Here is a 22642-nt window from a genome sequence, read left to right as displayed (position 1 = left end):
GAAATTCTAAATTAACGAGGACGAGGAGGAGGAGGAGGCGGGCGCGTCATCGTGGCAGGCGGCGAAGTTTGGCGTGGTGCGTCAGACGGCGGGTCGTGGCATGGCGGGTCTTGGCATGGCGGGTCTTGGCTTGGGTCTTGGCGTCGTGGAGCTGCGACTGGCGGCACTTGGCATCGTGGAGCTGCGACTGGCGGTACTTGGCGTCGTGGAGCTGCGACTGGTGGCACTTGGCGTGGAGCTGCTACTGGAGGAACTTGGCATGGTGCGGCTAGGCATGTTGCTAGCCTTGGAGCAGGGCGTGGAGCTAGCCGTGGCGTAGGTGCTAGCCTTAGTGCTGGTGCTAGCCTTGGCACTGGTGCTAGCCTTGGCGCAGGTGCTAGCCGTGGAGCTAGCCGTGGTGCTAGCCGTGGTGCGGGTCGAGGTGCTAGCCGTGGTGCAGCGACAGGTGCTAGCCTTGGAGCAGCTAGCCGTGGTGCTAGCCGTGGTGCAGCTACAAGTGCTAGCCTTGGTGCTGATGGAGGTGGCCTAGCCGGGGGTTGCGGCCTGGCAGCCCGAAAGACCGGTGGCGGCGGCCGAACCGGAGGTTGCAGCTTAGCAGGCCGAAAGACCGGTGGCGGCGGTCGGGCTGGAGGCTGTGGCTTGGCAGGCCGAAGAACTGGTGGTGGCGGCCGTGCTAGAGGCTGTGGCTTGGCATGACGATGCGGAGCCATCCCACCTGAATAGTTACCAGCCCTAGCCCTCCCCTCAAGGAGCGGATACCAGACGCGCTCCCCGTGGTCTGGAACCATTTTTTGGGGTGGGTGGAGGGAGGTCAGGAGGGGGGCAGAATCCTCCCCTTTAAATTGTCCAAAAGGTATTTCTTTTCCCCCCCCCCTGGGTTTTAGTGGGTAAAAAAAAGAAACATGTTGTGACATGGGCGTGGCTTGAGTCTTGGGGGGCGGGGCATGAAATTGGGATGGCTGTGACTGACTAGACCTGATTTCTAAAAACATATCTTGGTAATGTTTCGTTATGGACATGGAGTCTTTGGTTGGGAGCGGTTGAAAAAAAAGAGATTTGAGGAAAAAAAAATCTTGGTTTGTGATGTCATCCTCTGACGACGGCGTGACGTCATCCTGGAGCAGCGGTGCTGGCAGCAGCCTGTTTCCGCCCGGAAGGGGAGGAGCCTGCGGGAGCGGCGCATGCTGTCCACTTGCGGAAGCTCTCCCCCGACGTCCCCCGTCTTGGGCGGCGCTTCCGGCGCTGGGGCGACGTTGGCTAGGTCCCTGCGCTCCACGGAGGAATAGCGCAGCGTTTCTGCCTCCATGGCGCGGAGGACATCCCACGCTCCCTCGTCCAACTTTCTTGCTGGAAAACTTTTTAAAGCTGGCAACATTCCGACAATACGTGGACTATGGGATGTTCGTTTTCCCGAGATGCAAGTAAAGTTGGACTGGACATGGCGTGAAGGTAGATACATATTTAATTTGACTATTAACTACAAAAAAAAGGTACAAACAAAAGGCGCGCACAAGGCGGAGAAAAACTTGGCTACAAACAAAACTAACACTTAGACAGAAACTATGGACAAGAAAAACTACACTTACTGTGACGTGAAAAGCATGAAAACTATGGCATGGAATACAAGCATGAAATAAGTCAGCACAGAGCAAATCCAGAATGTCAGGGGTAAGATAATGTCACCAGACAGACTGCCTGGCAACTGAAAGCTTAAATAATAGTGAAATGATTACAACAGGTGCGTGTGTCCAAATGAGTCTGGTGCGTGAGTCCAAATGCATGACAGGTGAAACCAATGAGTAGTCATGGAAACAAAAACAATGGAGCGTAAACAGAAACTAAAGAGTCCAAAAACCAAACATAACTAAACAAAACTAAACATGATCCAACAGACATGACAAGAGGGTTAGGGCCAGGGTTAGAGGGTTAGGGTTATAATAAGGCCATGCTGAATAAGGCATTAAAAAGTACTTAATAATGACTAGTTAAGAGCCAATATGTTACTAATTTGCAAGTTAATAAGCAACTAATTAATGGTGAATATGTTCCCCATACTAAAGTGTTACCATGTTTTATTACTGGTGCACAAAATGAACCGTGCTTGAACATCACCTTGTTCAAAGAACAAAACCAACACAGTACATAAACTCACAACAAATTACACACCTGCAAATATCAGTCTGACTTCTGCTGTTGCCGTATACGTAATACACCGATAGGGAGAAGTTTTTATTCACACGATGAGTCGGGTGTGTTTTGACCCCCGCCGAACCCCTGAGCCCGATTCTCCGAACCCCTAGGGTTCGATCGAACCCAGGTTAAGAACCACTGTCTTAGACCATGGGAAACATCAATGTGTCAAGACAGAAAACATCACGCAAAATGTCTTGAAAACAGAAGATGCACAGCAAAACAAATTAAGAAGAACTGGGAGGAGACCGGAGTCACCCTATGTGACCGAACTGTAAGAAACCACCTGTAGGAAATTTAGAAAAGAATACAGAAAAGCTAAACGAAAGCTGTCATTAACATCTAAACAGAAAAAAAAAGTTTACATTGGGCTATGGAAAAGCAATCATGGACTCTAGATGACTGGATGAAAGTCATATTCAGTGAGTGATTAATCATGAATCTGCATTAGACAAGGTGATGATCCTAGAACTTTTGTTAAGTGCCATTTCATTGAGCTTTATGAAGACGACTGCCAGAAGAAAACATGCACATTTCCACAGTCATTGATGATATGGGGCTGCATTGCACCGGGGAGATGGCTGTCATTACATCTTCAATAAATCCACAAGTTTATATTGACATTTTGGACACTTTTCTTATTCCATAAATTGAAAGGATGTTTGGGTATAATGACATCATTTTTCAAGATGAGAATGCATCTTGCCATAGAGCAAAACTGTAAAAATGTTCCCTTAAAGAAAGATTAGTCATGTAATGGCCTGCAAATAGTCCGGATCTCAATCCAACTGAAAATATGTGATGAAAATTGGTGAAATCGGTCAATGAACAAGACTCCAACCTGCAAAGCTGATCTAGCGACAGCAACCGGAGAAAATTTGGAGCAAGATTGATAAAGAGTACGGTTTGTAACTTGTTAAGTCCATGCCTCAGAGACTGCAAGCTGTTATAAAAATCAGAGATGGTGCAAAAAATAGTGGTGTGTTGTACTGTTTTCTTGTTTGTTTGTTTTTTATGATTCTATATTTTCCTCGGCGTTGAGTGATTCCATATTGTTTTCACTCTGCTTGATCTATAATGAACCTGTTGCTGACTCCCACAATTGATTTTCTTGATTTCTTTTTGTGTTTCTTAACCCTTGGGGATCCCCCAAATGCAGTGAATGTTATAGGTCCCAGGGACCCAAAAGGGTTTCAGACATAAAAACCTTAAAAATAAGTCATATATATCATTTATTTTGTTTTAATTTCAACGTTTAAATCTCTTGGTCAACTTCAAAGCTATCTGTCAATTTGTATTTATTTTTTTGTTGTGTTTTTTGCCCTTTTGTCAAATATAACCCAGTTGTTTATGGCAAAAACGAAAACTATGCAATGTTTGTCCACGCACGTGCAGTATTTTGGTAACCAAACCCACACAACTCTTATGTCAGAACCAACTCACCAACATGTTAAATACATATAGGCATACTTGCCAACCCTCCCGAATTTTCCGGGAGACTCCCGAATTTCAGTGCCTCTCCCGAAAATCTCCCGATTTCCGGCCGGACAACTATATTGGGGGCATGCCTTAAAGCGTCGTCTCTCACCTGAAAAGGAGACTATTATATATGTCTCCGTTATCCATAGGTATTATCTATAACTTTTATTAGTAGGTTGCACAGTGAAGTACATATTCCGTACAATTGACCACTAAATGGTAACACCCGAATAAGTTTTTCAACTTGTTTAAGTCGGGGTCCACTTAAATTGATTCATGATACAGATATATACTATCAGATATATACTATCATCATAATACAGTCATCACATTGAATTATTTACAATCCGGGGTGTGGGGGGGTTAGGTTAGGGTTAGGTTTGGTTGTTATCATCAGACATCAACAATTGAGAACAGAGAAATGGATGACATTTGAACAGTGTAGGTCTGACTTGGTAGGATATGGACAGCAAGTAAGAGAGAGAGAGAGAGAGAGAGAGAGAGAGAGAGAGAGAGAGAGAGAGAGAGAGAGAGAGAGAGAGAGAGAGAGAGAGAGAGAGAGAGAGAGAGAGAGAGAGAGAGAGAGAGAGAGAGAGAGAGATCAGAAGGCATAAGAAAAAGTATCTACATTTGAGGTGAACTTTTGCTGCGGTTTTGAAGGAGGATAGAGATGCCCTTTCTTTTATACCTGTAGGGAGCGCATTCCACATTGATGTGGCATAAATGCGGCAACGCAGTATTATGGGCCACCTTGCAAGCAACATTCCGTTCTCATTTGCGGATGTTTTCAACAAATTCGTGAAGGATATGTTCCCGGATTCAGAGATCGCTCGCCAGTACTCAAATGGCAGAACAAAAGCTACTCAAATAGTGAAAGGTAAGTGTTTTTTGGTTTTTTTAGTAAGCAGCAAGTACAGTACAGTTAGTGGAACAACTGTGTTTTCATTACTGTTTACTGTAATATATATATATATATATATATATATATATATATATATATATATATATATATATATATATATATATATATATATATATATATATATATATATATATATATATATAAGACATACTTTAATTTCAGTGAATTCCAGCTATAAATATACTCCTCCCTCTTAACCCCCTCCTCCAAGTCTGGTGATTACATAATTAATGTCAGTGCTGCAGTGTAAGTGCTGGAGCAAGCCAGTTAATGACGACTTTGTTTACATAAATACTTAGAACTGTTTGCTCTTCCTAGTCAGAAGTTTGAAAGCACAGACAGGCAGTATGAGCAGATGGATAGATGATCTCCGACTAGAAAATCCAGAACCAGTTTGCGAGACCACTTTACTCTGGGAGAAGCCACAAATGGAGACCAAGTTGTACAAGCGCCGTTGGATCATGCTCTTCCTCTTTTGCATCTACTCAATGAGCAACAGCATGATGTGGCTGCAGTACGGCATCATCGGCAACATTTTTAAACGCTTTTATGATATCGGCACTTTGTCACTGGACTGGCTCTCTATGATTTATTTCTTCACCTACATCCTTCTTTTCCTTCCCGCCATCTGGATGCTGGACAACCGAGGCCTCAAGGAAGTCATCATTGTGGGCTCAGCTTTAAATTCCATCGGAGCTTGGATCAAAACTAGCACGGCTCACCCCAGCTCGTTCGCTGTCACCTTCTTCGGACAGTTTGTGTGTTCAGTGGGTAATGCTTACATCCTTGGAATTCCATCCAGACTTGCCTCTCTGTGGTTTGGGCAGCGGGAGGTTTCCACTGCTTGTTCCATTGGCGTTCTGGGAAACCAGGTGTGACCTACAACATCATTAATAGTGTGTGTACAGTTTTGTGTGTGTGTGTGTGTGTGTGTGTGTGTGTGTGTGTGTGTGTGTGTGTGTGTGTGTGTGTGTGTGTGTGTGAGACAGGCTCTTAGTTTCCCTTAATTTTTAATCTTGATTTTACCAAAACAATTTGGACAAGTATTTGCATTCATCTGTGAATGAACACTTTAGGGAAGGTCCTTTTACGTTCCACAGTTCATAATAAAAGTTCCATAGAGTTGTACGATATGTACAATATATAAAGGATATAGAATTGGCATACGATAGAGATTTTAATACAATCGTTATATCGTGATAATGCATGTTGATGACACATTCTGTGTGCTGCAAATTTGACAGGGACATGCGAACGGCCGTGTCCTCAACGCACTGTAGCGTCCTCGCTAGCGAGCTAGTCACTAATTACTAATCCTGGCCTCGGTGGCGGCAAATAAAGCATGTTTCTTTCAAGTACTGAATCACTGGAGGGTGAGGAATAGCTAAACATGCAACACTACACAGCGTAGGGGGATACAGTAAGCCAGTGGTTCTCAAACTTTTCACCATGTACCAACTCAGAAAACACTTGGCTCTCCATGTACCACCATGATTACCAACAACAAAAATACAGTAGCGCAGTAGGCCTAAGTATTCAATAAAAAACTAGGCAGAGGTTTTATTTAACAAGTATATTTATATTTTTGGCCACTGTAACATGACACACAGTTTAAACAGTAACATTGTGTTTGAATATAGGAAAATAAAACACTGTACTTTAATCAACAGTTTGAGAATCACTGCAATAAGCCATGCTAAGCGCTTAACTACTGTAGCTGTCTTGATTGTAAACCGGTGGGCAGATTGATACAAAAATCGACATTAACCATACCAAGTGGAGTCACTATATGTTCATTATAATAATGCTCATTCTACTAATTTGATCAATATTTTTACAAGCACAAATATACAGTATATTTTTGTTGTTTTAGTTATTGTTTACAAAGGCAAGAAGCAGACATAGAGGCAACAGGTAAGAAAAACTGTCTTGCATCAAGCTCACACAGAATGAACGCACACGCAAAACAGAAAGTATAACACCACAAAACTGGAAAAAAGTAACAGGAGATGCAATGGAATACATTTAACATTTAAGTTACCCTCAAAATGGCAAATCAATTATCCTATTTCATTCTAGTTTATGGTTCATGGTTTTAGTTTATTTCAAACAATCAGGCTAGGTTGTGGTACATCACATATTTACAGTATAGTTTTACCTTGGCATGCATGTACCTGCTCATCTGGAACGGAACCGAAATACCACAGTATTGTATTTATGTTGCAGAATTTCACTTGAATACCGATTGTATTACAAATTGTGGTAATTTTTTTGTTGAATCAAAAAAGAGGCATGATGTTTTTAGGGATTGTGGATTCTCTTGTCATTTATAATTGAAGTGAAAGGTGTGCTCACATTTTTCTAAGATACCTTTCCAAATATACGTATGATGTTGCTGTCCAATGAAAACAATATTAAGAGTTGGGTCTTTGAATATTCTCATTCATCCAGGTCATTATCGGTATAAAGTAATTGTGCTTGCACACCACACATACGATACAACCCCTGGAAAAAAATATGGAATCACCAGACTTGCAAGATGTTCAATCAGTTGTTTAGTTTTGTTGAAAAAAATCAGATAACAGACATGAAACAAAATTATAATCAGTTTGAATGGCATCTTTCTGGCTTTAAGAAACAATACAATAACTCAAGAATATAGAGGTGGTCAGTAACAGTTTCATTTGTTGATCAAGCAGAATGACAAAATTATGAACTCACTCAATTCTGAAGAAAGAATTACGGATTCACCCTGTAAATTTTCATTTCCAAAGCTGTTCATTAGTCTGCAGTTAAAAAGGAGTGTTCCACCTTGGAGAGCTGTTGCACCAGGTGGATTGACATGAATCATGGCTCCAAAACGAGAGATGTCAATTGAAACAAAAGAGAGGATTATCAAACTTTTTCAAGAGGGCAAACCATCACACCATTTTGCAAAAGATGTTGATTGTTCACAAGCAGCTGTGTCTAAAGTCTGGACCAAGTACAAACAAAGTGGGAAGTTTTTATGAGGCAAGCATCCCGGTAGACCAAGAAACGTATCAAAGCATCAAGACAGAAAACTTCAAGCAAATAAAGAACAAATGGGAGGAAACTGGAGTCACTGTCTGTGACTAAACTGTAAGAAACCGCCTAAAGGAAATGAGATTCAAATACATAATAGCTGTCATTAACATCTACACAGACAACAATACGTTTACAATGGGCTAAGGAAAAGCAACCTTTGACATGATTAAAGTTAAAGGCCTACTGAAATGAATTTTTTTTATTTAAACGGGGATAGCAGATCTATTCTATGTGTCATACTTGATCATTTCGCGATATTGCCATATTTTTGCTGAAAGGATTTAGTATAGAACAACGACGATAAAGATTGCAACTTTTGGTATCTGATAAAAAAAAGGCTTGCACCTACCGGAAGTAGCGTGACGTAGTCAGTTGAACATATATGCAAAGTTCCCTATTGTTTACAATGATGGCCGCATGAAGTGAGAGAGATTCGGACCGAGAAAGCGACAATTTCCCCATTAATTTGAGCGAGGATGAAAGATTTGTGGATGAGTAAAGTGCAAGTGAAGGACTAGTGGGGAGTTGAAGCTATTCAGATAGGGAAGATGCTGTGAGACCCGAGGGTGACCTGATATTCAGCTGGGAATGACTACAACAGTAAATAAACACAAGACATATATATACTCTATTAGCCACAACACAACCAGGCTTATATTTAATATGCCACAAATTAATCCTGCATAAAAACACCTGCGTGTTTGTTATGCTAGCTCCTAGCTCCTCTGCTAGCTCCTAGCTCCATAGAACACGCCAATACAATTCAAACACCTGATCAACACACACAATCACTCAGCCCAAAAGACAGTTTACCTAACCCAAGGTTCATAAAGCTTATATATTTTTAAAAAGTTACGTACGTGACGCGCACATACGGTCAAGTTATCGAATGTTTAGCAGCCAAGGCTGCATACTCACGGTACCTGATATTCAGCTGGGAATGACTACAACAGTAAATAAACACAAGACATATATATACTCTATTAGCCACAACACAACCAGGCTTATATTTAATATGCCACAAATTAATCCTGCATAATAACACCTGCGTGTTTGTTATGCTAGCTCCTAGCTCCTCTGCTAGCTCCTAGCTCCATAGAACACGCCAATACAATTCAAACACCTGATCAACACACACAATCACTCAGCCCAAAAGACCGTTCACCTAACCCAAGGTTCATAAAGCTTATATATTTTTAAAAAGTTACGTACGTGACGCGCACGTACGGTACGGTACGTGTTATGCTAGCTCCTAGCTCCTCTGCTAGCTCCTAGCTCCATAGAACACGCCAATACAATTCAAACACATGATCAACACACACAATCACTCAGCCCAAAAGACCGTTCACCTAACCCAAGGTTCATAAAGCTTATATATTTAAAAAAAGTTACGTACATACGCAAAAAAAAGCCAAAGCTGCATACTCACAGTAGCACGTCTGCGTCTTTGTCATCCAAATCAAAGTAATCCTGGTAAGAGTCTGTGTTGTCCCAGTTCTCTACAGGCGTCTGTGTATCCAAATCAAAAGTCCTCCTGGTTAGAGTCTCTGTTATCCGAGTTCTTCCATCTTGACTGCATCTTTCGGGAATGTAAACAAAGAAGCGCCGGCTGTGTACTGTTGTGGCTGACTACGTTCGAAAAATACGTCCATTTCGCACCGACAACTTTCTTCTTTGCTTGCTTGGCTTCCTTCTCCATAATGCAATGAACATGATTGAAACAGATTCACGAACACAGATGTCCAGAATACTGTGGAATTATGAAATGAAAACAGAGCTTTTTCGTATCGGCTTCAATGTGGAAGGCATACCCGTGTTCGCCGGGCTACGTCACGCGCATACGTCATCCGCAGAGGCGTTTCGAACCGGAAGTTTAGCGGCAAATTTAAAATGTCACTTTATAAGTTAACCCGGCCGTATTGGCATGTGTTATAATGTTAAGATTTCATCATTGATATATAAACTATCAGACTGCGTGGTCGGTAGTAGTGGGTTTCAGTAGGCCTTTAAAGTACCAATGATTGTCTCTGACCTAAAGGCCTTTAAAAGTTCAAAATGAATAAAAAAGGAATTTCATGCTTGATATTTTTGTTTAGAAATGACGTTTTTTGAGAAATTTGAACCAATAAAGTAAATTAAAAAAAGAAACCTAAATATTTTACCCCCATCAAAAATTCAATGACTTTGAAGATAATTAAGATTGTAATGTCTAAATCGCCGTTTTTGTTTTACAATTATAATGACATTTTGTTGTAGTATATTGCAAAGTGGAATACAGTATATTACAGTATTTTTCTCAAGTTGGCGTCCAATTGGGAAATGACGTGTTCATGTTTGCACAAGGTCGCCATCTTGTGCCGAGTTGGCGTAATAATTTACTGTATGTATTAGGGTCATTGAAAACATACCGGAGCATCAGGTAGGCTAACTGTAAAACTTTAAGAAAAACGTTATGAATGTTTTCGTCCAACTTTTTAAGACTCTAGCTGGATTGGGTTGTTGATACAGCTCAGAAGAGCATTAGTCGTCACTTATATGACTTTGGGAAAGCTGAACCGGTTGTTGTTGAACAAGCTGGAGAAAAAAGAAGTTAAACAAGAATATAGGACTAGCGAAAAAGTGTCGTGTATAGTTTGTCTTCTTGTGCCGTTTATCTGGCTTGTTATGGCGGAGGTCTAGAAAAGGAGCGAGCAATAAAAATACGCCTTATTCTCGAAAAACGACGCTTCAAACTTGAAGCTAAACCTATTGACTTTGCTAGCTGGCTTGGAGAATAGTGAGCATGGCCACATTATTTATGTCACTTGTTAGCCAACACGTAGGCAGAATCTACACTTTATTTAATTATCCTAGAACTAACTGTAATGTTCTTGCATTTGGTGACTGCAGAAATAATGAGAGTTGGTTCCTTGAACTCGTAACTTTTAATAATCGCGCATCGGCGGCATCTCATAACTGGCATACATACATAGTCAAGGTGCCACGCTGCTCCGCGTACGTCTTCCTGTCTCGCAACGGGACTTCAAAATAAAATGTGATGTTCTTGTGAACATCACATTTGCCCTTTTTTATTTTTTATTTTTTTTAAATAAAAGAAGCGTGCCTTTAGATTTTATCAAATGGCACTCATATGCAAATACGACAGCCTGTATTCAAAGAAAGTGTCATCTGTGAACATTAAAGTTATTTTTACTGAACATTGTGCTTACTTGAAAAAATAGTAAATGTAAATAGTAAATGGTCAATGTAGTATTTAACGTAAATTGTCACTCTTATAGTTAAACACAAAATCAAAACATTGCTCACATGACCAATAATTATTACACCGACTCAATGAGCGATCAGATTCTAGTCAGCGTAGTCCTTTAAATAAGTAGGTGGACGTTTATTGTCTCTTGATGGTTACCGGGATACAGCAGTAGATAAAGTGCTGTCCTAGTGCTGTGTAGAGACCTTTTCAAGTTCAGGTGTGATCCTTTTGAAGAAGGATGCATTCCTGACAATAGAGTGTCCATTCCTGGAGGCTGTGACCATAGAGCCCTTCACGTTGGTCACTTTGTAAGGTTTGATGTTGTAAGGTGTTGACAGTTTGTTGTGCTTGGGCTGGCGGTGTAGTACAGTGTCGCCGGGAATGAGTGAATGAGGTTTTGCATGACGTTTAGCATCTGCAGCGGTTTTCATTTTGGACCTTGCATTGCTGTCTCTTGTTCTCACGTCAGCATCTGAACTGTGTTTAGCAGCGTTACTGAAAGAAGGAACTTTTGTGTACATTTTGCGTTGAAACAAAAGTTCAGCTGGTGAACACTCTGTAGTGCTATGAGGCGTAGATCGATATTCACGTAGAAAGATGTTAAGTTGTTGTTTCCAAGGAATACCTTGTGTTTGAGCCACACGCAGAGCTTTGCCTAGGGTTCGCATGAATCTTTCAGCTGTGGCGTTCGCTTGAGGCCAAAGGGGTGTTGTTCTGTGATGGTGAAAACCTAGGTAGTCTGCAAACTGTGGGAAAGAGTTACTGTTAAATGGTGGGCCATTATCAGTCTTTACAACCCTGGGAATGCCAAACATAGAGAACACTTTGTCCATTAATGGAATGACTGTGTTAGCTGATGTTGATCTCACGCTTTCAACAATCGGGTATCTGGAGTAATCATCTACAATAACGAGGAGATATTCTCCAGTGGGAAGTGGTCCATAAAAGTCTGCACTCACACTGTGCCATGGTGCTTCAGGTAGGGGTGACATTTTTAATGGCTCGTTGTGGGTGACTGGTGTAGTAGCTTGACATGCCAGACAGTTACAAACTGCTGCTTTCGCTTTGCGATCAATGTCTGGAAACCATAATTTAGTTCTGAGTAGTGCTTTGGTCTTGACGATGCCCTGGTGTCCTTCATGGGCAAGTTGTATTGCTCTGTCCTGCAAGACAGCCGGAACAACAATCCTAGTGTCTCTCAGTAGGATGTCTGATGTATGCGTTGTTGTTAGCTCATTCCGAACATGTTTAAACTGCTTTAATGTGTCAGCGTATTGTGACTTGTCAGTTAGATGCCAAGTGTTATTCCTGATATGGCTTATGACTTCCTGTAGAATGGGGTCTTTCAGAGTCTCTGTTTTTATCTCTTGCAGTGTCATGGCTGTCGGTGTGGAGTGATGTGCAAAGAAATTCACATACTCTTCTTCTACTTTACCTGCACGAGTGCTTTCGCTGGTTGATGATGGCAGGGGGTGACGAGACATGAAATCAGCTGGGTTGTCGGCACCGTTTCTGTATTCGATTTTGAAGTTGTAAGGTTGAAGCCTGAGTCCCCACCTCTCGATTCGGGCAGGTGATTTTGACCTTGGGTTATTCCATATGATTTCAAGTGCTTTGTGATCAGTCACAAGTGTGAAAGGATGTCCATAAATGTATAAGTGGAAGTGCTCACAGCTCCACACAATGGCAAGCCCTTCCTTTTCAGTTTGCGAGTATCTCCTTTCCACATCGCTGAGAGATCGACTTGCATATGCTGATATGCTTCATCCCTTTTTCATCATGTTGACACAAGATCGCACCTAATCCCACTGGACTAGCATCCACGATCAGTTCAGTTTGTCTGTTAGGATAGAAGTATGACATCGTGGTGTCACTGGTAAGATTGTCTTTGAGTGCCTGTAATGCTTCCCGCTGTGCTTGTGCCCATGTCCACGGTGTGTCTTTCCTGGTCAGGTTGCGCAGTGGCTCTGAGATGGATGAAAAGTCTTTAATGAATCTGGAGCAGTAGTTAGCCATACCTAGCAGGCTTTTGATGTCAGCAGGCGTTGTAGGGTCAGGGGCATGTTGAACAGCTGCGACCTTTTTTGGATCAGCTGAGACACCGTCTGCGGAAAAGATGAAACCAAAAAATTCCAGTCTTCTCTTGTTGAATTCACATTTTTCACGATTCAAAGTGAGCCCAGTCTCTTTGAGTCTTGTAAATAGGGCCCGAAGGTTATTGTCATGTTCTGTTTGGTTTGTGCCAAACACAATGATGTCATCACTGAGGTTTTTGACTCCTTGTAGTCCTTGTAAGGACTGTTGAATTGCATTTTGAAACACTTCTGCTGCAGAGGAAATGCCAAAACTTAGGCGTTTGTACCGTCTCAGGCCAAGATGAGTAGTGAACGTTGTTATGTATCGGCTGTCCGGGTGTAGCTCCAGTTGATGGTATCCAGCTCTAAGATCCAGTTTGGAGAACACAGTTGCACCATTTAACTCATGAATCACATCATCAATGGTCGGAGTGATATGACGTTCTCTTTCAATGGCTGTGTTTGCTTGTCTCATGTCGACACAAAGCCTTACTTTGTCGGGATCTTTTGGTTTGGGAGGTGTCACTATGGGTGAAACCCACGGTGTCGGTCCAGTGATTTCTTCAATGATATTGTCTGCTTCAAGCTTGTGAAGTTCATCCTCCACTTTCTGACGTAGGTGAAAGGGAACGCGTCTGTGAGGTTGACAGGTAGGCTTAATGTCAGTATTTATGTGCAGTTTTACTTGGAAGTTTTGGAGTTTGTCGATCCCTTTGAATAGCTCTGGGTGGTTTTCGACCAACTCACCTGCTACTGAGCGTGGTATTTGGCCTGTTACTGTTGTAACAATGTGGATCAGTCCTAAGTCTTTGGATGTTTCATAGCTCAAGATGTTAAATCCATCACCTTTGATAACAAAGACTGTGCATGTTGCTTTTTTGTTGTATTTTTCCACACAGCATTCAAACTCACCACACACTGGAAGAGATTTTGTTGATCGGTATGGGTAGATCTTAACATCGGTTGGGTATAGTGTGGGATGTGGCATCAGTTCGTTATAAGTGGCTTCACTTATGTAGTTGACTGTAGCCCCGGAGTCAAGTAGGACATGTATCTGGGTGTCATTCATTGTGACCTTGGTTTGTGGAAGCTTTGCAGGTTTAGCAGCATTAACTACATAAACATAAGCTTCATCGCTGCTAGATGTGTGTCCTGTTTTCTCACCTGAGGCACTGTCAGTCATCTGATGCACATTTTTAGATGTTTGTTGAGTTTTCCTGTGTGGCTGTTTGTAGTTGATCTCCTTAGCTTTTGATCGGCATTGTTGTGCAAAATGATTTAGTTTGCCACATGCTCTGCATTGTTTGTCCTTGGCTGGGCATTCATTTTCATGAGGGTAGTTACCTCCACAGTTTCTGCAGCGGTTGTTGGGTTGCTTCTTTATTGACCAGGTGCTTTTATTTGGGGTTCTATGTGTAGTTTTGTGATACACTTTGTTTACTGTTGCTGCATTGCCACTTTCCATGCCTGATGCTTGCATTTCAGACATTTCACAGGTGCGCCCATGGTTCAGAATGTCTTCTAGGGTCTGCTCAGGTTCTCTTAGTGCTTTTCTGCGCAGTCTTGATGATGTGCAGCTTTGTATTATTTGTGTTTTGATCTCTGCATTAATGTCTGCAAACTCACAGTTTTTTGCTAACATCCTCAGTCTGGTGTGAAAGGTGTCCAGGTTTTCTCCAGGCTCTTGCACCGATTTTCTGAAGAGATACACTTGGTACTGGACGTTTTTCTTGGGTGTGAAATATGCTGATAATTTCTGTTTTACATCGGCATATTTGTCTCCATCAGCTGCGAGTTTGTCGTAAATATCATGCACTCTCTCCGGCAACGTGCAGTAACAGTGCTTTCAATCTTGCGTCGCCATTAATATTCATTGCTATGGTGTAGTTTTCAAACCTTTGCAGCCATTTAGTCCAGCGAGGGCCAACGGAACCAGGTTCGGTCTCCGTATCAAACAGTGGAAGCGGAGAAGTGTGTCCAGCCATGCTTGCCGGTGCGTCACGTTTCTTGCCTTGCTCCGATTAGCTGTTTTGATTAGCTTAGCTTCTGCTGTGGGCTAACTAGTTTTGCCGCTTTCCCTCCTCTCCTCGGAGAGAAACAGTTGTCTTACTTGCACTGTCCTCATCTTTATCCTCATCGTCAATGTAATGTTCTTGCATTTGGTGACTGCAGAAATAATGAGAGTTGGTTCCTTGAACTCGTAACTTTTAATAATCGCGCATCGGCGGCATCTCATAACTGGCATACATACCGTATTTTCCGCACCATAAGCCGCACCTAAAAACCACAATTTTTGTCAAAAGCAGACAGTGCGGCTAATAACCCGGTGCGCCTTATATATGGATTAATATTCATATTTATTTTCATAAGGTTTAGGTCTCGCAACTACGGTAAACAGTCGCCATCTTTTTTCCCCGTAAAAGAGGAAGCGCTTCTTCTTCTACGGTAAGCAACCGCCCCCATAGAAGAGGAAGCGCTTCTTCTTCTACTGTAAGCAACCGCCAAGGTGAGCACCCGCCCCCGTAGAAGAAGAAGCTCGCGGATATTTAATTTCATTTGTTTTTCTGTAAAGACAACAAAATGTCTCCTACTAAGAGACACGCGTACAAGGTTCCACTGACTTTTGATATTCATGTGAACCGCACTGTGGATACAACGGGAGCACGTACGGTGAATATTCGCACCACAGGGAATGAGAAGTCGTCCTACTGTGGTTCTAGCTTGCCATGCTAACGGCCAGAAACTTCCGCCCACGGTGATATTCAAAAGGAAGACCTTGCCAAAAGAGAACTTTCCAGCCGGCGTCATCATAAAAGCTATCTCGAAGGGATGGATGGATGAAGAAAAGATGAGCGAGTGGTTGATAGACGTTTACGCGAAGACACCGGGTGACTTTTTTCACGCAGCGCCGTTCCTGTTGATCTACGACTGCATGCGCGTCCACATCATCGATGGTGTCAAAAAACAAGTGAAGCACACCGAAGAAGAAGAATTCGAGGGATTTGTGGATGAGTAATAACTTCAGAAAGTGAGCTTTAAATGTTTATTTTGTGTGTTGTGTGACACTAACGTATGAGCAACGTTGAGTTATTGATGTTGCTATTGCTCTGCACTATTTTGAGTGTTACTATTTTTGTGATTGCACATTTGCACATTACATTTTGGGAGTGAACAGAGTTGTTAGAACGCTGGTTTGTAATATATTATTAAAGTTTGACTGACCTATCTGACTGTTTTGTTGACATTCCCTTTAGCGTAGCGTAGGTGCGGCTAATAGCACGGGGCGGCTAATAGGTAAACAAAGTTTTGAAATATGCCGTTCATTAAACGTGCGGCTAATAACACGGGGCGCCTTATGGTGCGGAAAATACGGTACATAGTCAAGTAGCCACGCTGCTCCGCGTACTTCCTGTCTCGCAACGGGACTTCAAAATAAAATACCTTACGTTCTTGTGAACATCACACTAACGTCAGCAGAACAAAAGTACATCCAAACAGTTAATCTGTTTGAATGTATCATCATTTATTTTTGAAAAATAACACATCAAGATACTTTCTAAATTAGGGTCCATTTTGATAAAATACTGTTATCTAACCATTTCACCCAAATGCATCCTTCCGTTCTTTCAAAGTCAGTCAAATCAAGTCCTTTTTCGAGGGTCACCTCAATCTACTGTATGCAAAGAAATGTGATGTAACACACCTGAGGTATGTTCGTCATGCATGCTTTTTAAAGTCAGTCAAGAGTTCATTCTCAGAACAATTAAGCATTATCTGTGTGTGTTATTATTGCTAAGGCAGGCAATCACACAGCAGGCTGATAAAGGTCACAAGACAGACTTTTACATGGTATTTCCCGCCATATGGACTTTGATTTACCCAACTGCAGAAAGTACTTGGCACCTGCTCAGAGTAAAGCCTTCATTTGTGGACAAAATATGACATACTATTGTATATTCAATCTCCTTTTCCCCACATATAATTTGTCTTAATTAACTGAAATATACTGTATCCATAGAAACATTTTTCATAATACAGACAAATAGTTCAGCATGATGGCATGGCTGCCTCACAATCAGAAGATCTGGATTCAAATCTCTGTGCAAAGTTTACATGTTTTCATTTGCTTGCCTGGGTGTACGCCGTGTACTCCGGTTTTACCAGTCAAAAATATGGAGATGTAAAACAATTGGAGATGTAAATTGCCTATAGAATGTGAGAGTTTGTATGTGCATAATACACATAATAGTATACATTTACACCACCAATTGATTGATTGATTGATTGAGATGTTTATTAGTAGATTGCAAAGGAAAATAATACATTATACAAAACAGTACAGTTTACACATTACAGTACATACAGTATTCCGTACAATTGACCACTAAATGGTAACACCCGAATACGTTTTTCAACTTGTTTAAGTCGGGGTCCACGTTAATCAATTCATGGTAAACGTTTGATACACTTGGCTATGTTATTGAATTTTATTACATCTTTTTTCCTTCAACTGTAACATTTTTGAGCAGTACAGATGCCATGTCTGCTGTGCAGGATGGTATATTCTGTGGTAAAGTGGTCTACTGCAAAATAGGGAGGTATCATTCATATGAACGGTAATTACAACCATTTTGCAGATACAATTTTTTATTTTACCCCAAGACTAAAGGGAGACGTCTGATGTGCGGCATTTATTTATCTATGTAAAGGTGCAGTTTGCAAGTCCAAGTTGCAACAATTTTTTTTAAACCAAATAAAATAAGAACAAAAATAATGGCTGGCATATGAGTCCAACAGTGGTTCAAGAGAAGAGATTTAACAAACAAATATCTACATTTGTCACAATTAGAAGTTAGACTTTGTAAACATCGCTGGCTGTCTTGTAGAGCTCTTCGCAAATGAAAGGATTTAAAAAAGGATGCATTGGCCAATGTGCTGCTGTTGAACTGGTGAACGAGACTGGTGGGGTGTATCTTTACAAAGTTGAACAGCGGACTATAATGACTGGTTTGTTTAAAAAATAGGGCCCTCTAAGCATCTACTTAGTGCTGCAATTAGTAAACTTAGACGTCGTAATCAACCATGAAAATTTCTCTGCGGTTCTTTCTTTCTGTTGACACATTCTAGCCCTGTCATGCAGATTTGAGAGCAACAAGCTGCAATGAATGCAATGTCAAAGCAGTGTAGCATCCTGGCACTGGTGGCTACTTGCTAGCTGGCGTGCTAGAACATGTCCATACACAGTGCGGATCTGCTCCTCCATACTAATTCTGGCTTCCGTGGCGACAAATTAACTACATTTCTTACAGGTATCATTATCACTGGAGAACGGGGAGTAGCTGGACATGCCATGATGTCACCCATCCCTACTTTGGATGTTAAACAGGCTACTAAGACTCTGGCAGTAATGTTTTTACACATGTATGCAACTGCATACTGTAGCTGCGTGCCTGCCTGCTTTCAGTGCAATTCATTACTAGGTAGAGTGAATGAAAAATCAAATAGTTTTTATTTGTATTAGTTGTTAAGTGTAGTCGACGATTAAAAAAATTAGTTGAAAGATTCGTTGTTAGAATTTATATAATCTGGCAACGCAAGCGCTGTAACGATTAATCGCTAAAATCGATTATTTTTCATTTTTACCAATTCACACATGTCAAAAGAGCATTTCAATGTTAATGATTTGCATTCATTAGAACAAAAGAATGAAGAATATTTTTTTCCATGAAATACGCATCGAGGCTATAAAGTATGATATCTTACTCGATTACTAAAATAATCAATTGCTATAGTCTGAGGGGCAGCGCTACATCCAAACTGCACCAAAAAGCGGCCCTGAAAGAGACAAAACTGAATTATGAGCTAATTATAAACTACTCAATATTAGCCTTTTTGCTTGCTGACAACAACCAATATACAATAATTTTTTACATTACACTTGTTACAGAATGTCTAATTTGTGATTTTATCTTTTTGCAAACTGGTATATTTTCATATTGGCTCCCTTAAAAAATGACACATGTAAAATATAATGCATAATATTTTGGTACTCATGAGTACGCAAAAATATGACTGCAGTCAACATTACTGCACATGGAAGAAACTGCAGTAAACCCTCAACATTACAGAAACACCATTAACTAAGATATTTTGGTCTTTGACCTTTCCCGTAACTTATTTCTTTGTATATATTCCAAAGAATTTGTTGTATGACTCGTTATCAGTCTTCGTGTGTGCGTCATGTGCTTAACATCAGCAACAACATTGAGCTGATCTCCCAAAAGAAAAGTCCTAAAACATTTATAGCATGTTCTGATGCAATCTAAAAGGAGGAGTTTAAAGATCTGAATTAAAAGTCATGTAAAAAACAGTCATGTGATCAAAGAGGCGTTATCCAGGGAGCCAGGCAGGTGAGCTTTGACATAATGAACGGTGCCTGACAGGTAACTTTAGAGAGATTTGCTTCTCATGAAAACCCCACTCTAGATTTACCTGTGCAATCGGCAAGGACAATTTGCAGTCAAGGAACTATACCTGCTGTTTGGGAAATGCTCATGAGGTAAATGGCAACTCTGTTCACATGCACAAGGCGAACTGTTTGCTTTTCTCTTTAGTTGATTACAGAAGGAGGGGAGGAACATGAGCAGTCAGGAGGAGCTCTGTTCTGACTGGATGGACAGCCACGATGGATCCTCTCCGACTAGAAAAGCCAGAACCAATTTGGGACGATTTAATGGTCAACTCTCCCTGGGAAATGCCAGCCTCATATCGAACTCCTCCATTCAGGACACCTCACAGATCTTCCCACTTATGGAGACCAAGTTGTACAAGCGCCGTTGGGTCATGCTCTTCCTCTTTTGCATCTACTCAATGAGCAACGCCATGATGTGGCTGCAGTACGGCATCATCGGAAACATTTTTAAGCACTTTTATGATATCGACAGCTTGTCCCTAGACTGGCTCTCCATGATTTATTTCTTCACCTACATCCCTCTCATCGCGCCTGTCACATGGATGCTGGAGAACCGAGGCCTCAGGGAAGTGATCATGGTGGGCTCTGCCTTTAATTGCATCGGTGCTTGGATCAAAACCAGCACGGCTCACCCAGACACATTCGCTGTCACCTTCTTCGGACAGTTTGTGTGTTCAGTGGGTACTGTTTACATCCTTGGAATTCCATCCAGACTTGCCTCTCTGTGGTTTGGGCAGCAGGAGGTTTCCACTGCTTGTTCCATTGGTGTTTTGGGAAACCAGGTGTGTACATTTTTGTCTGTCAGACTTGTCAGTGTGTGCTTGAGAGAAAGAGAGTTGTACATGGGTACCTCCATTTACGAGTATTTTGAGATACGAGCTGTCACTTGGCTTTTTGTTGTGATTTAAATTGCAAGCATTATTTAAGTTATGAGCCTCCGAGCCGCTAGAAGGCGTAGCTAGCAAATGCCATAGTAAACGCTGTAAGATCCTCCCCAAAACATCCGGTCTAACTTGCTAAGACTTGCTAAAAGCATTGACATTTAGCTTTATTTTCCAACCAATTTAAAACAAGAACTTTAGCAGCAGTCCAGCTTCCACAGCCTTCCCGCCGACATCGTCCTCCTGCTAAGGTTTGATCCTCCGCCCACGCTTCGGCTTAAGCTATTGTGAATTTCCCACGGACTCTGTCCTTGCTGCTCCTGCTGCTGTCTATTAACACTCCAAGGCCAGCACATCGCATAAAAAGCCACAGCTCTTACTTTCCACAACATCGATTGCGAGACTTAGCATAATAAAAACTTTTTCAATGCCATTACTCGTCGCCATCTTAGCCTTATCAACCAGCTTTTCTTCTTCGGTAACTTGGCTCGTTGTACATGTTGGATTTAATGGGATGAGAAGAGGCCAATCATAACGGACTGAAAAGGATTTTAAAATCCTCTTCAGTCACCTAGAAGAGGTAAATGCGTTACATAAGTATTACCGTATTACATTACTTCATAGAAAGTACTGTACTGTAGTTGTTTTTATAAATATTGTGTTATTTTTCAAACAGTATTTCCTATCTGAAAGCTTTTTTTTTTGGGCCGTGGAACGCAACACTCCCTTTTCCATCATTTATGCAGTTGATTTCCTAATCAGTCAAAGGGGCCATACCTTAATTCCAACTTTTCTTACTTAGGGCCTGATCTACTAAAGATGTGCCTGTTTTATAACACATGCAAACTTGACAGCACATGCAAAGCTGATCTATTAAGCTCCTACGCACAGGACTGCATCTCTTAAATGAGCAAAATAGAGAGTGCTGTCCATTTAGCGTGTCTGATTTATGATTATGCTGAATAAGACCCAAGTCCAATTTAGGGGTGAAATAAAACAGAATGTGAGATGTAACATGTCATGTTGACAGCTTCATTTATGTGGTGCAAGACAAGATCGATCAAAGATCGGTAGGTTGGAGTTCAAATCCCAGCCGAGTCATACCAAAGACTATAAAAATGGGACCCATAACCTCCCTTCTTGGCACTCAGCAACAAAGGGTTGGAGTTGGGGGTTAAATCACCAAAATGATTCCTGGGCGCGGCGCCGCTGCTGCCCACTGCTCCCCAAGGGGATGGGACAAATGCAGAGGACAAATTTCACCACATGTGTGTGTGACAATCATTGGTACTTTAATCTCAATCTTAATCTTAATATATAACCAGTGTTTCATATAGGATGTTCAAATTCAAAATGGAATTATACTTCAATTTTTAGATAAACCTTCATATACAAACTCCATTGATTTTGAGTATTATATAGTCAAGTGTCAAAATATGTCAAAACTAACTTGATGTTTGGCTGCATTCACCTGTTAGGCCAAACACTGCATACCAGTTATTGTCATGCGTGTTTGTGTTGTGTCCCTTCAATCTGGCAGCCTGCTGTGAAGCATGAAAAGCCGCATTGTCATTGACATACACATGCCCACCATGACGCCATGTGTTTGTGTTCATCCTATAACACAATGTAACATCCATGTGTTCTGCATTGTGTAGTTCTCACGTCTGAAGTATTTTAGGAGGAAAAACTCCCGGTGAGACAAAAAAAGAACTCACCAAAAGAGATCAAACAGAAGTTTGTGTGCCAAAGCAAACTTTGGTGTATTGGAATTTTGATGAAAATTAATGAAATATATTCACTTTTTGTCTTACTGGAAGTTTGTATGAAAATAATGTCTCTTAATTGTATCATTCAGTTTTTCTATTGCAATGATGTTCAATATTTTCATGTTTACCTCTGACTGCATCATAAGAACAAGGTAAGTGACTTCCTTTATACCATATTTGATTGGAAGGCTATGCTTGTGGAGTCCATTATATCTGAGACACTTTACTTGCTACACTTGGTTCTCTAGGATGTAAAATACTACATGAGTATGAAACTTGAGCTCATTTTAGCAATACGTTTGTTCAATAATTTTGCATGTGACAAACAGAGGTGGGTATTAACGTGCTACATTTACTCCGTTACATCTACTTGAGTAACTTTTGGGATAAATTGTACTTCTAAGAGTAGTTTTAATGCAACATACTTTTACTTTTACTTGAGTATATTTATAGAGAAGAAACGCTACTTTTACTCCGCTCCATTTATCTACATTCAGCTCGCTACTCTCTACTGATTTGTATCGATCTGTTAATGCAC

At 41.2% G+C, this 22642-nt stretch overlaps 1 protein-coding gene across 5 annotated transcripts in view; it reads left to right on the top strand.

Annotated features, from left to right (window-relative positions):
- The window catches only part of flvcr2a (FLVCR choline and putative heme transporter 2a), a 54870-nt gene that overhangs the window by 8802 nt on the left and 23426 nt on the right, over positions 1-22642 (top strand). For 3 of the 5 annotated variants that reach the window (XM_062042049.1, XM_062042052.1, XM_062042050.1), the window contains exon 2: positions 19597-20236. The exons of 1 other annotated variant lie outside the window; for it this stretch is intronic. In XM_062042049.1, coding sequence (XP_061898033.1) covers positions 19622-20236 — 615 coding nt within the window. In that variant the 5' untranslated portion in view covers positions 19597-19621. Of the gene's footprint in view, positions 1-9978; positions 10077-19596; positions 20237-22642 lie in introns of those variants that run through there. One more of the 5 variants, XM_062042051.1, reaches the window with a different exon arrangement.

The sequence above is a fragment of the Entelurus aequoreus genome, linkage group LG03 (assembly GCF_033978785.1).
Source record: "Entelurus aequoreus isolate RoL-2023_Sb linkage group LG03, RoL_Eaeq_v1.1, whole genome shotgun sequence".
In the NCBI taxonomy this organism is placed as follows: Eukaryota; Metazoa; Chordata; class Actinopteri; order Syngnathiformes; family Syngnathidae; genus Entelurus; species Entelurus aequoreus.
Note: the sequence above shows the minus strand (reverse complement) of the source record. Positions and strands in the feature narration are given on the sequence as shown.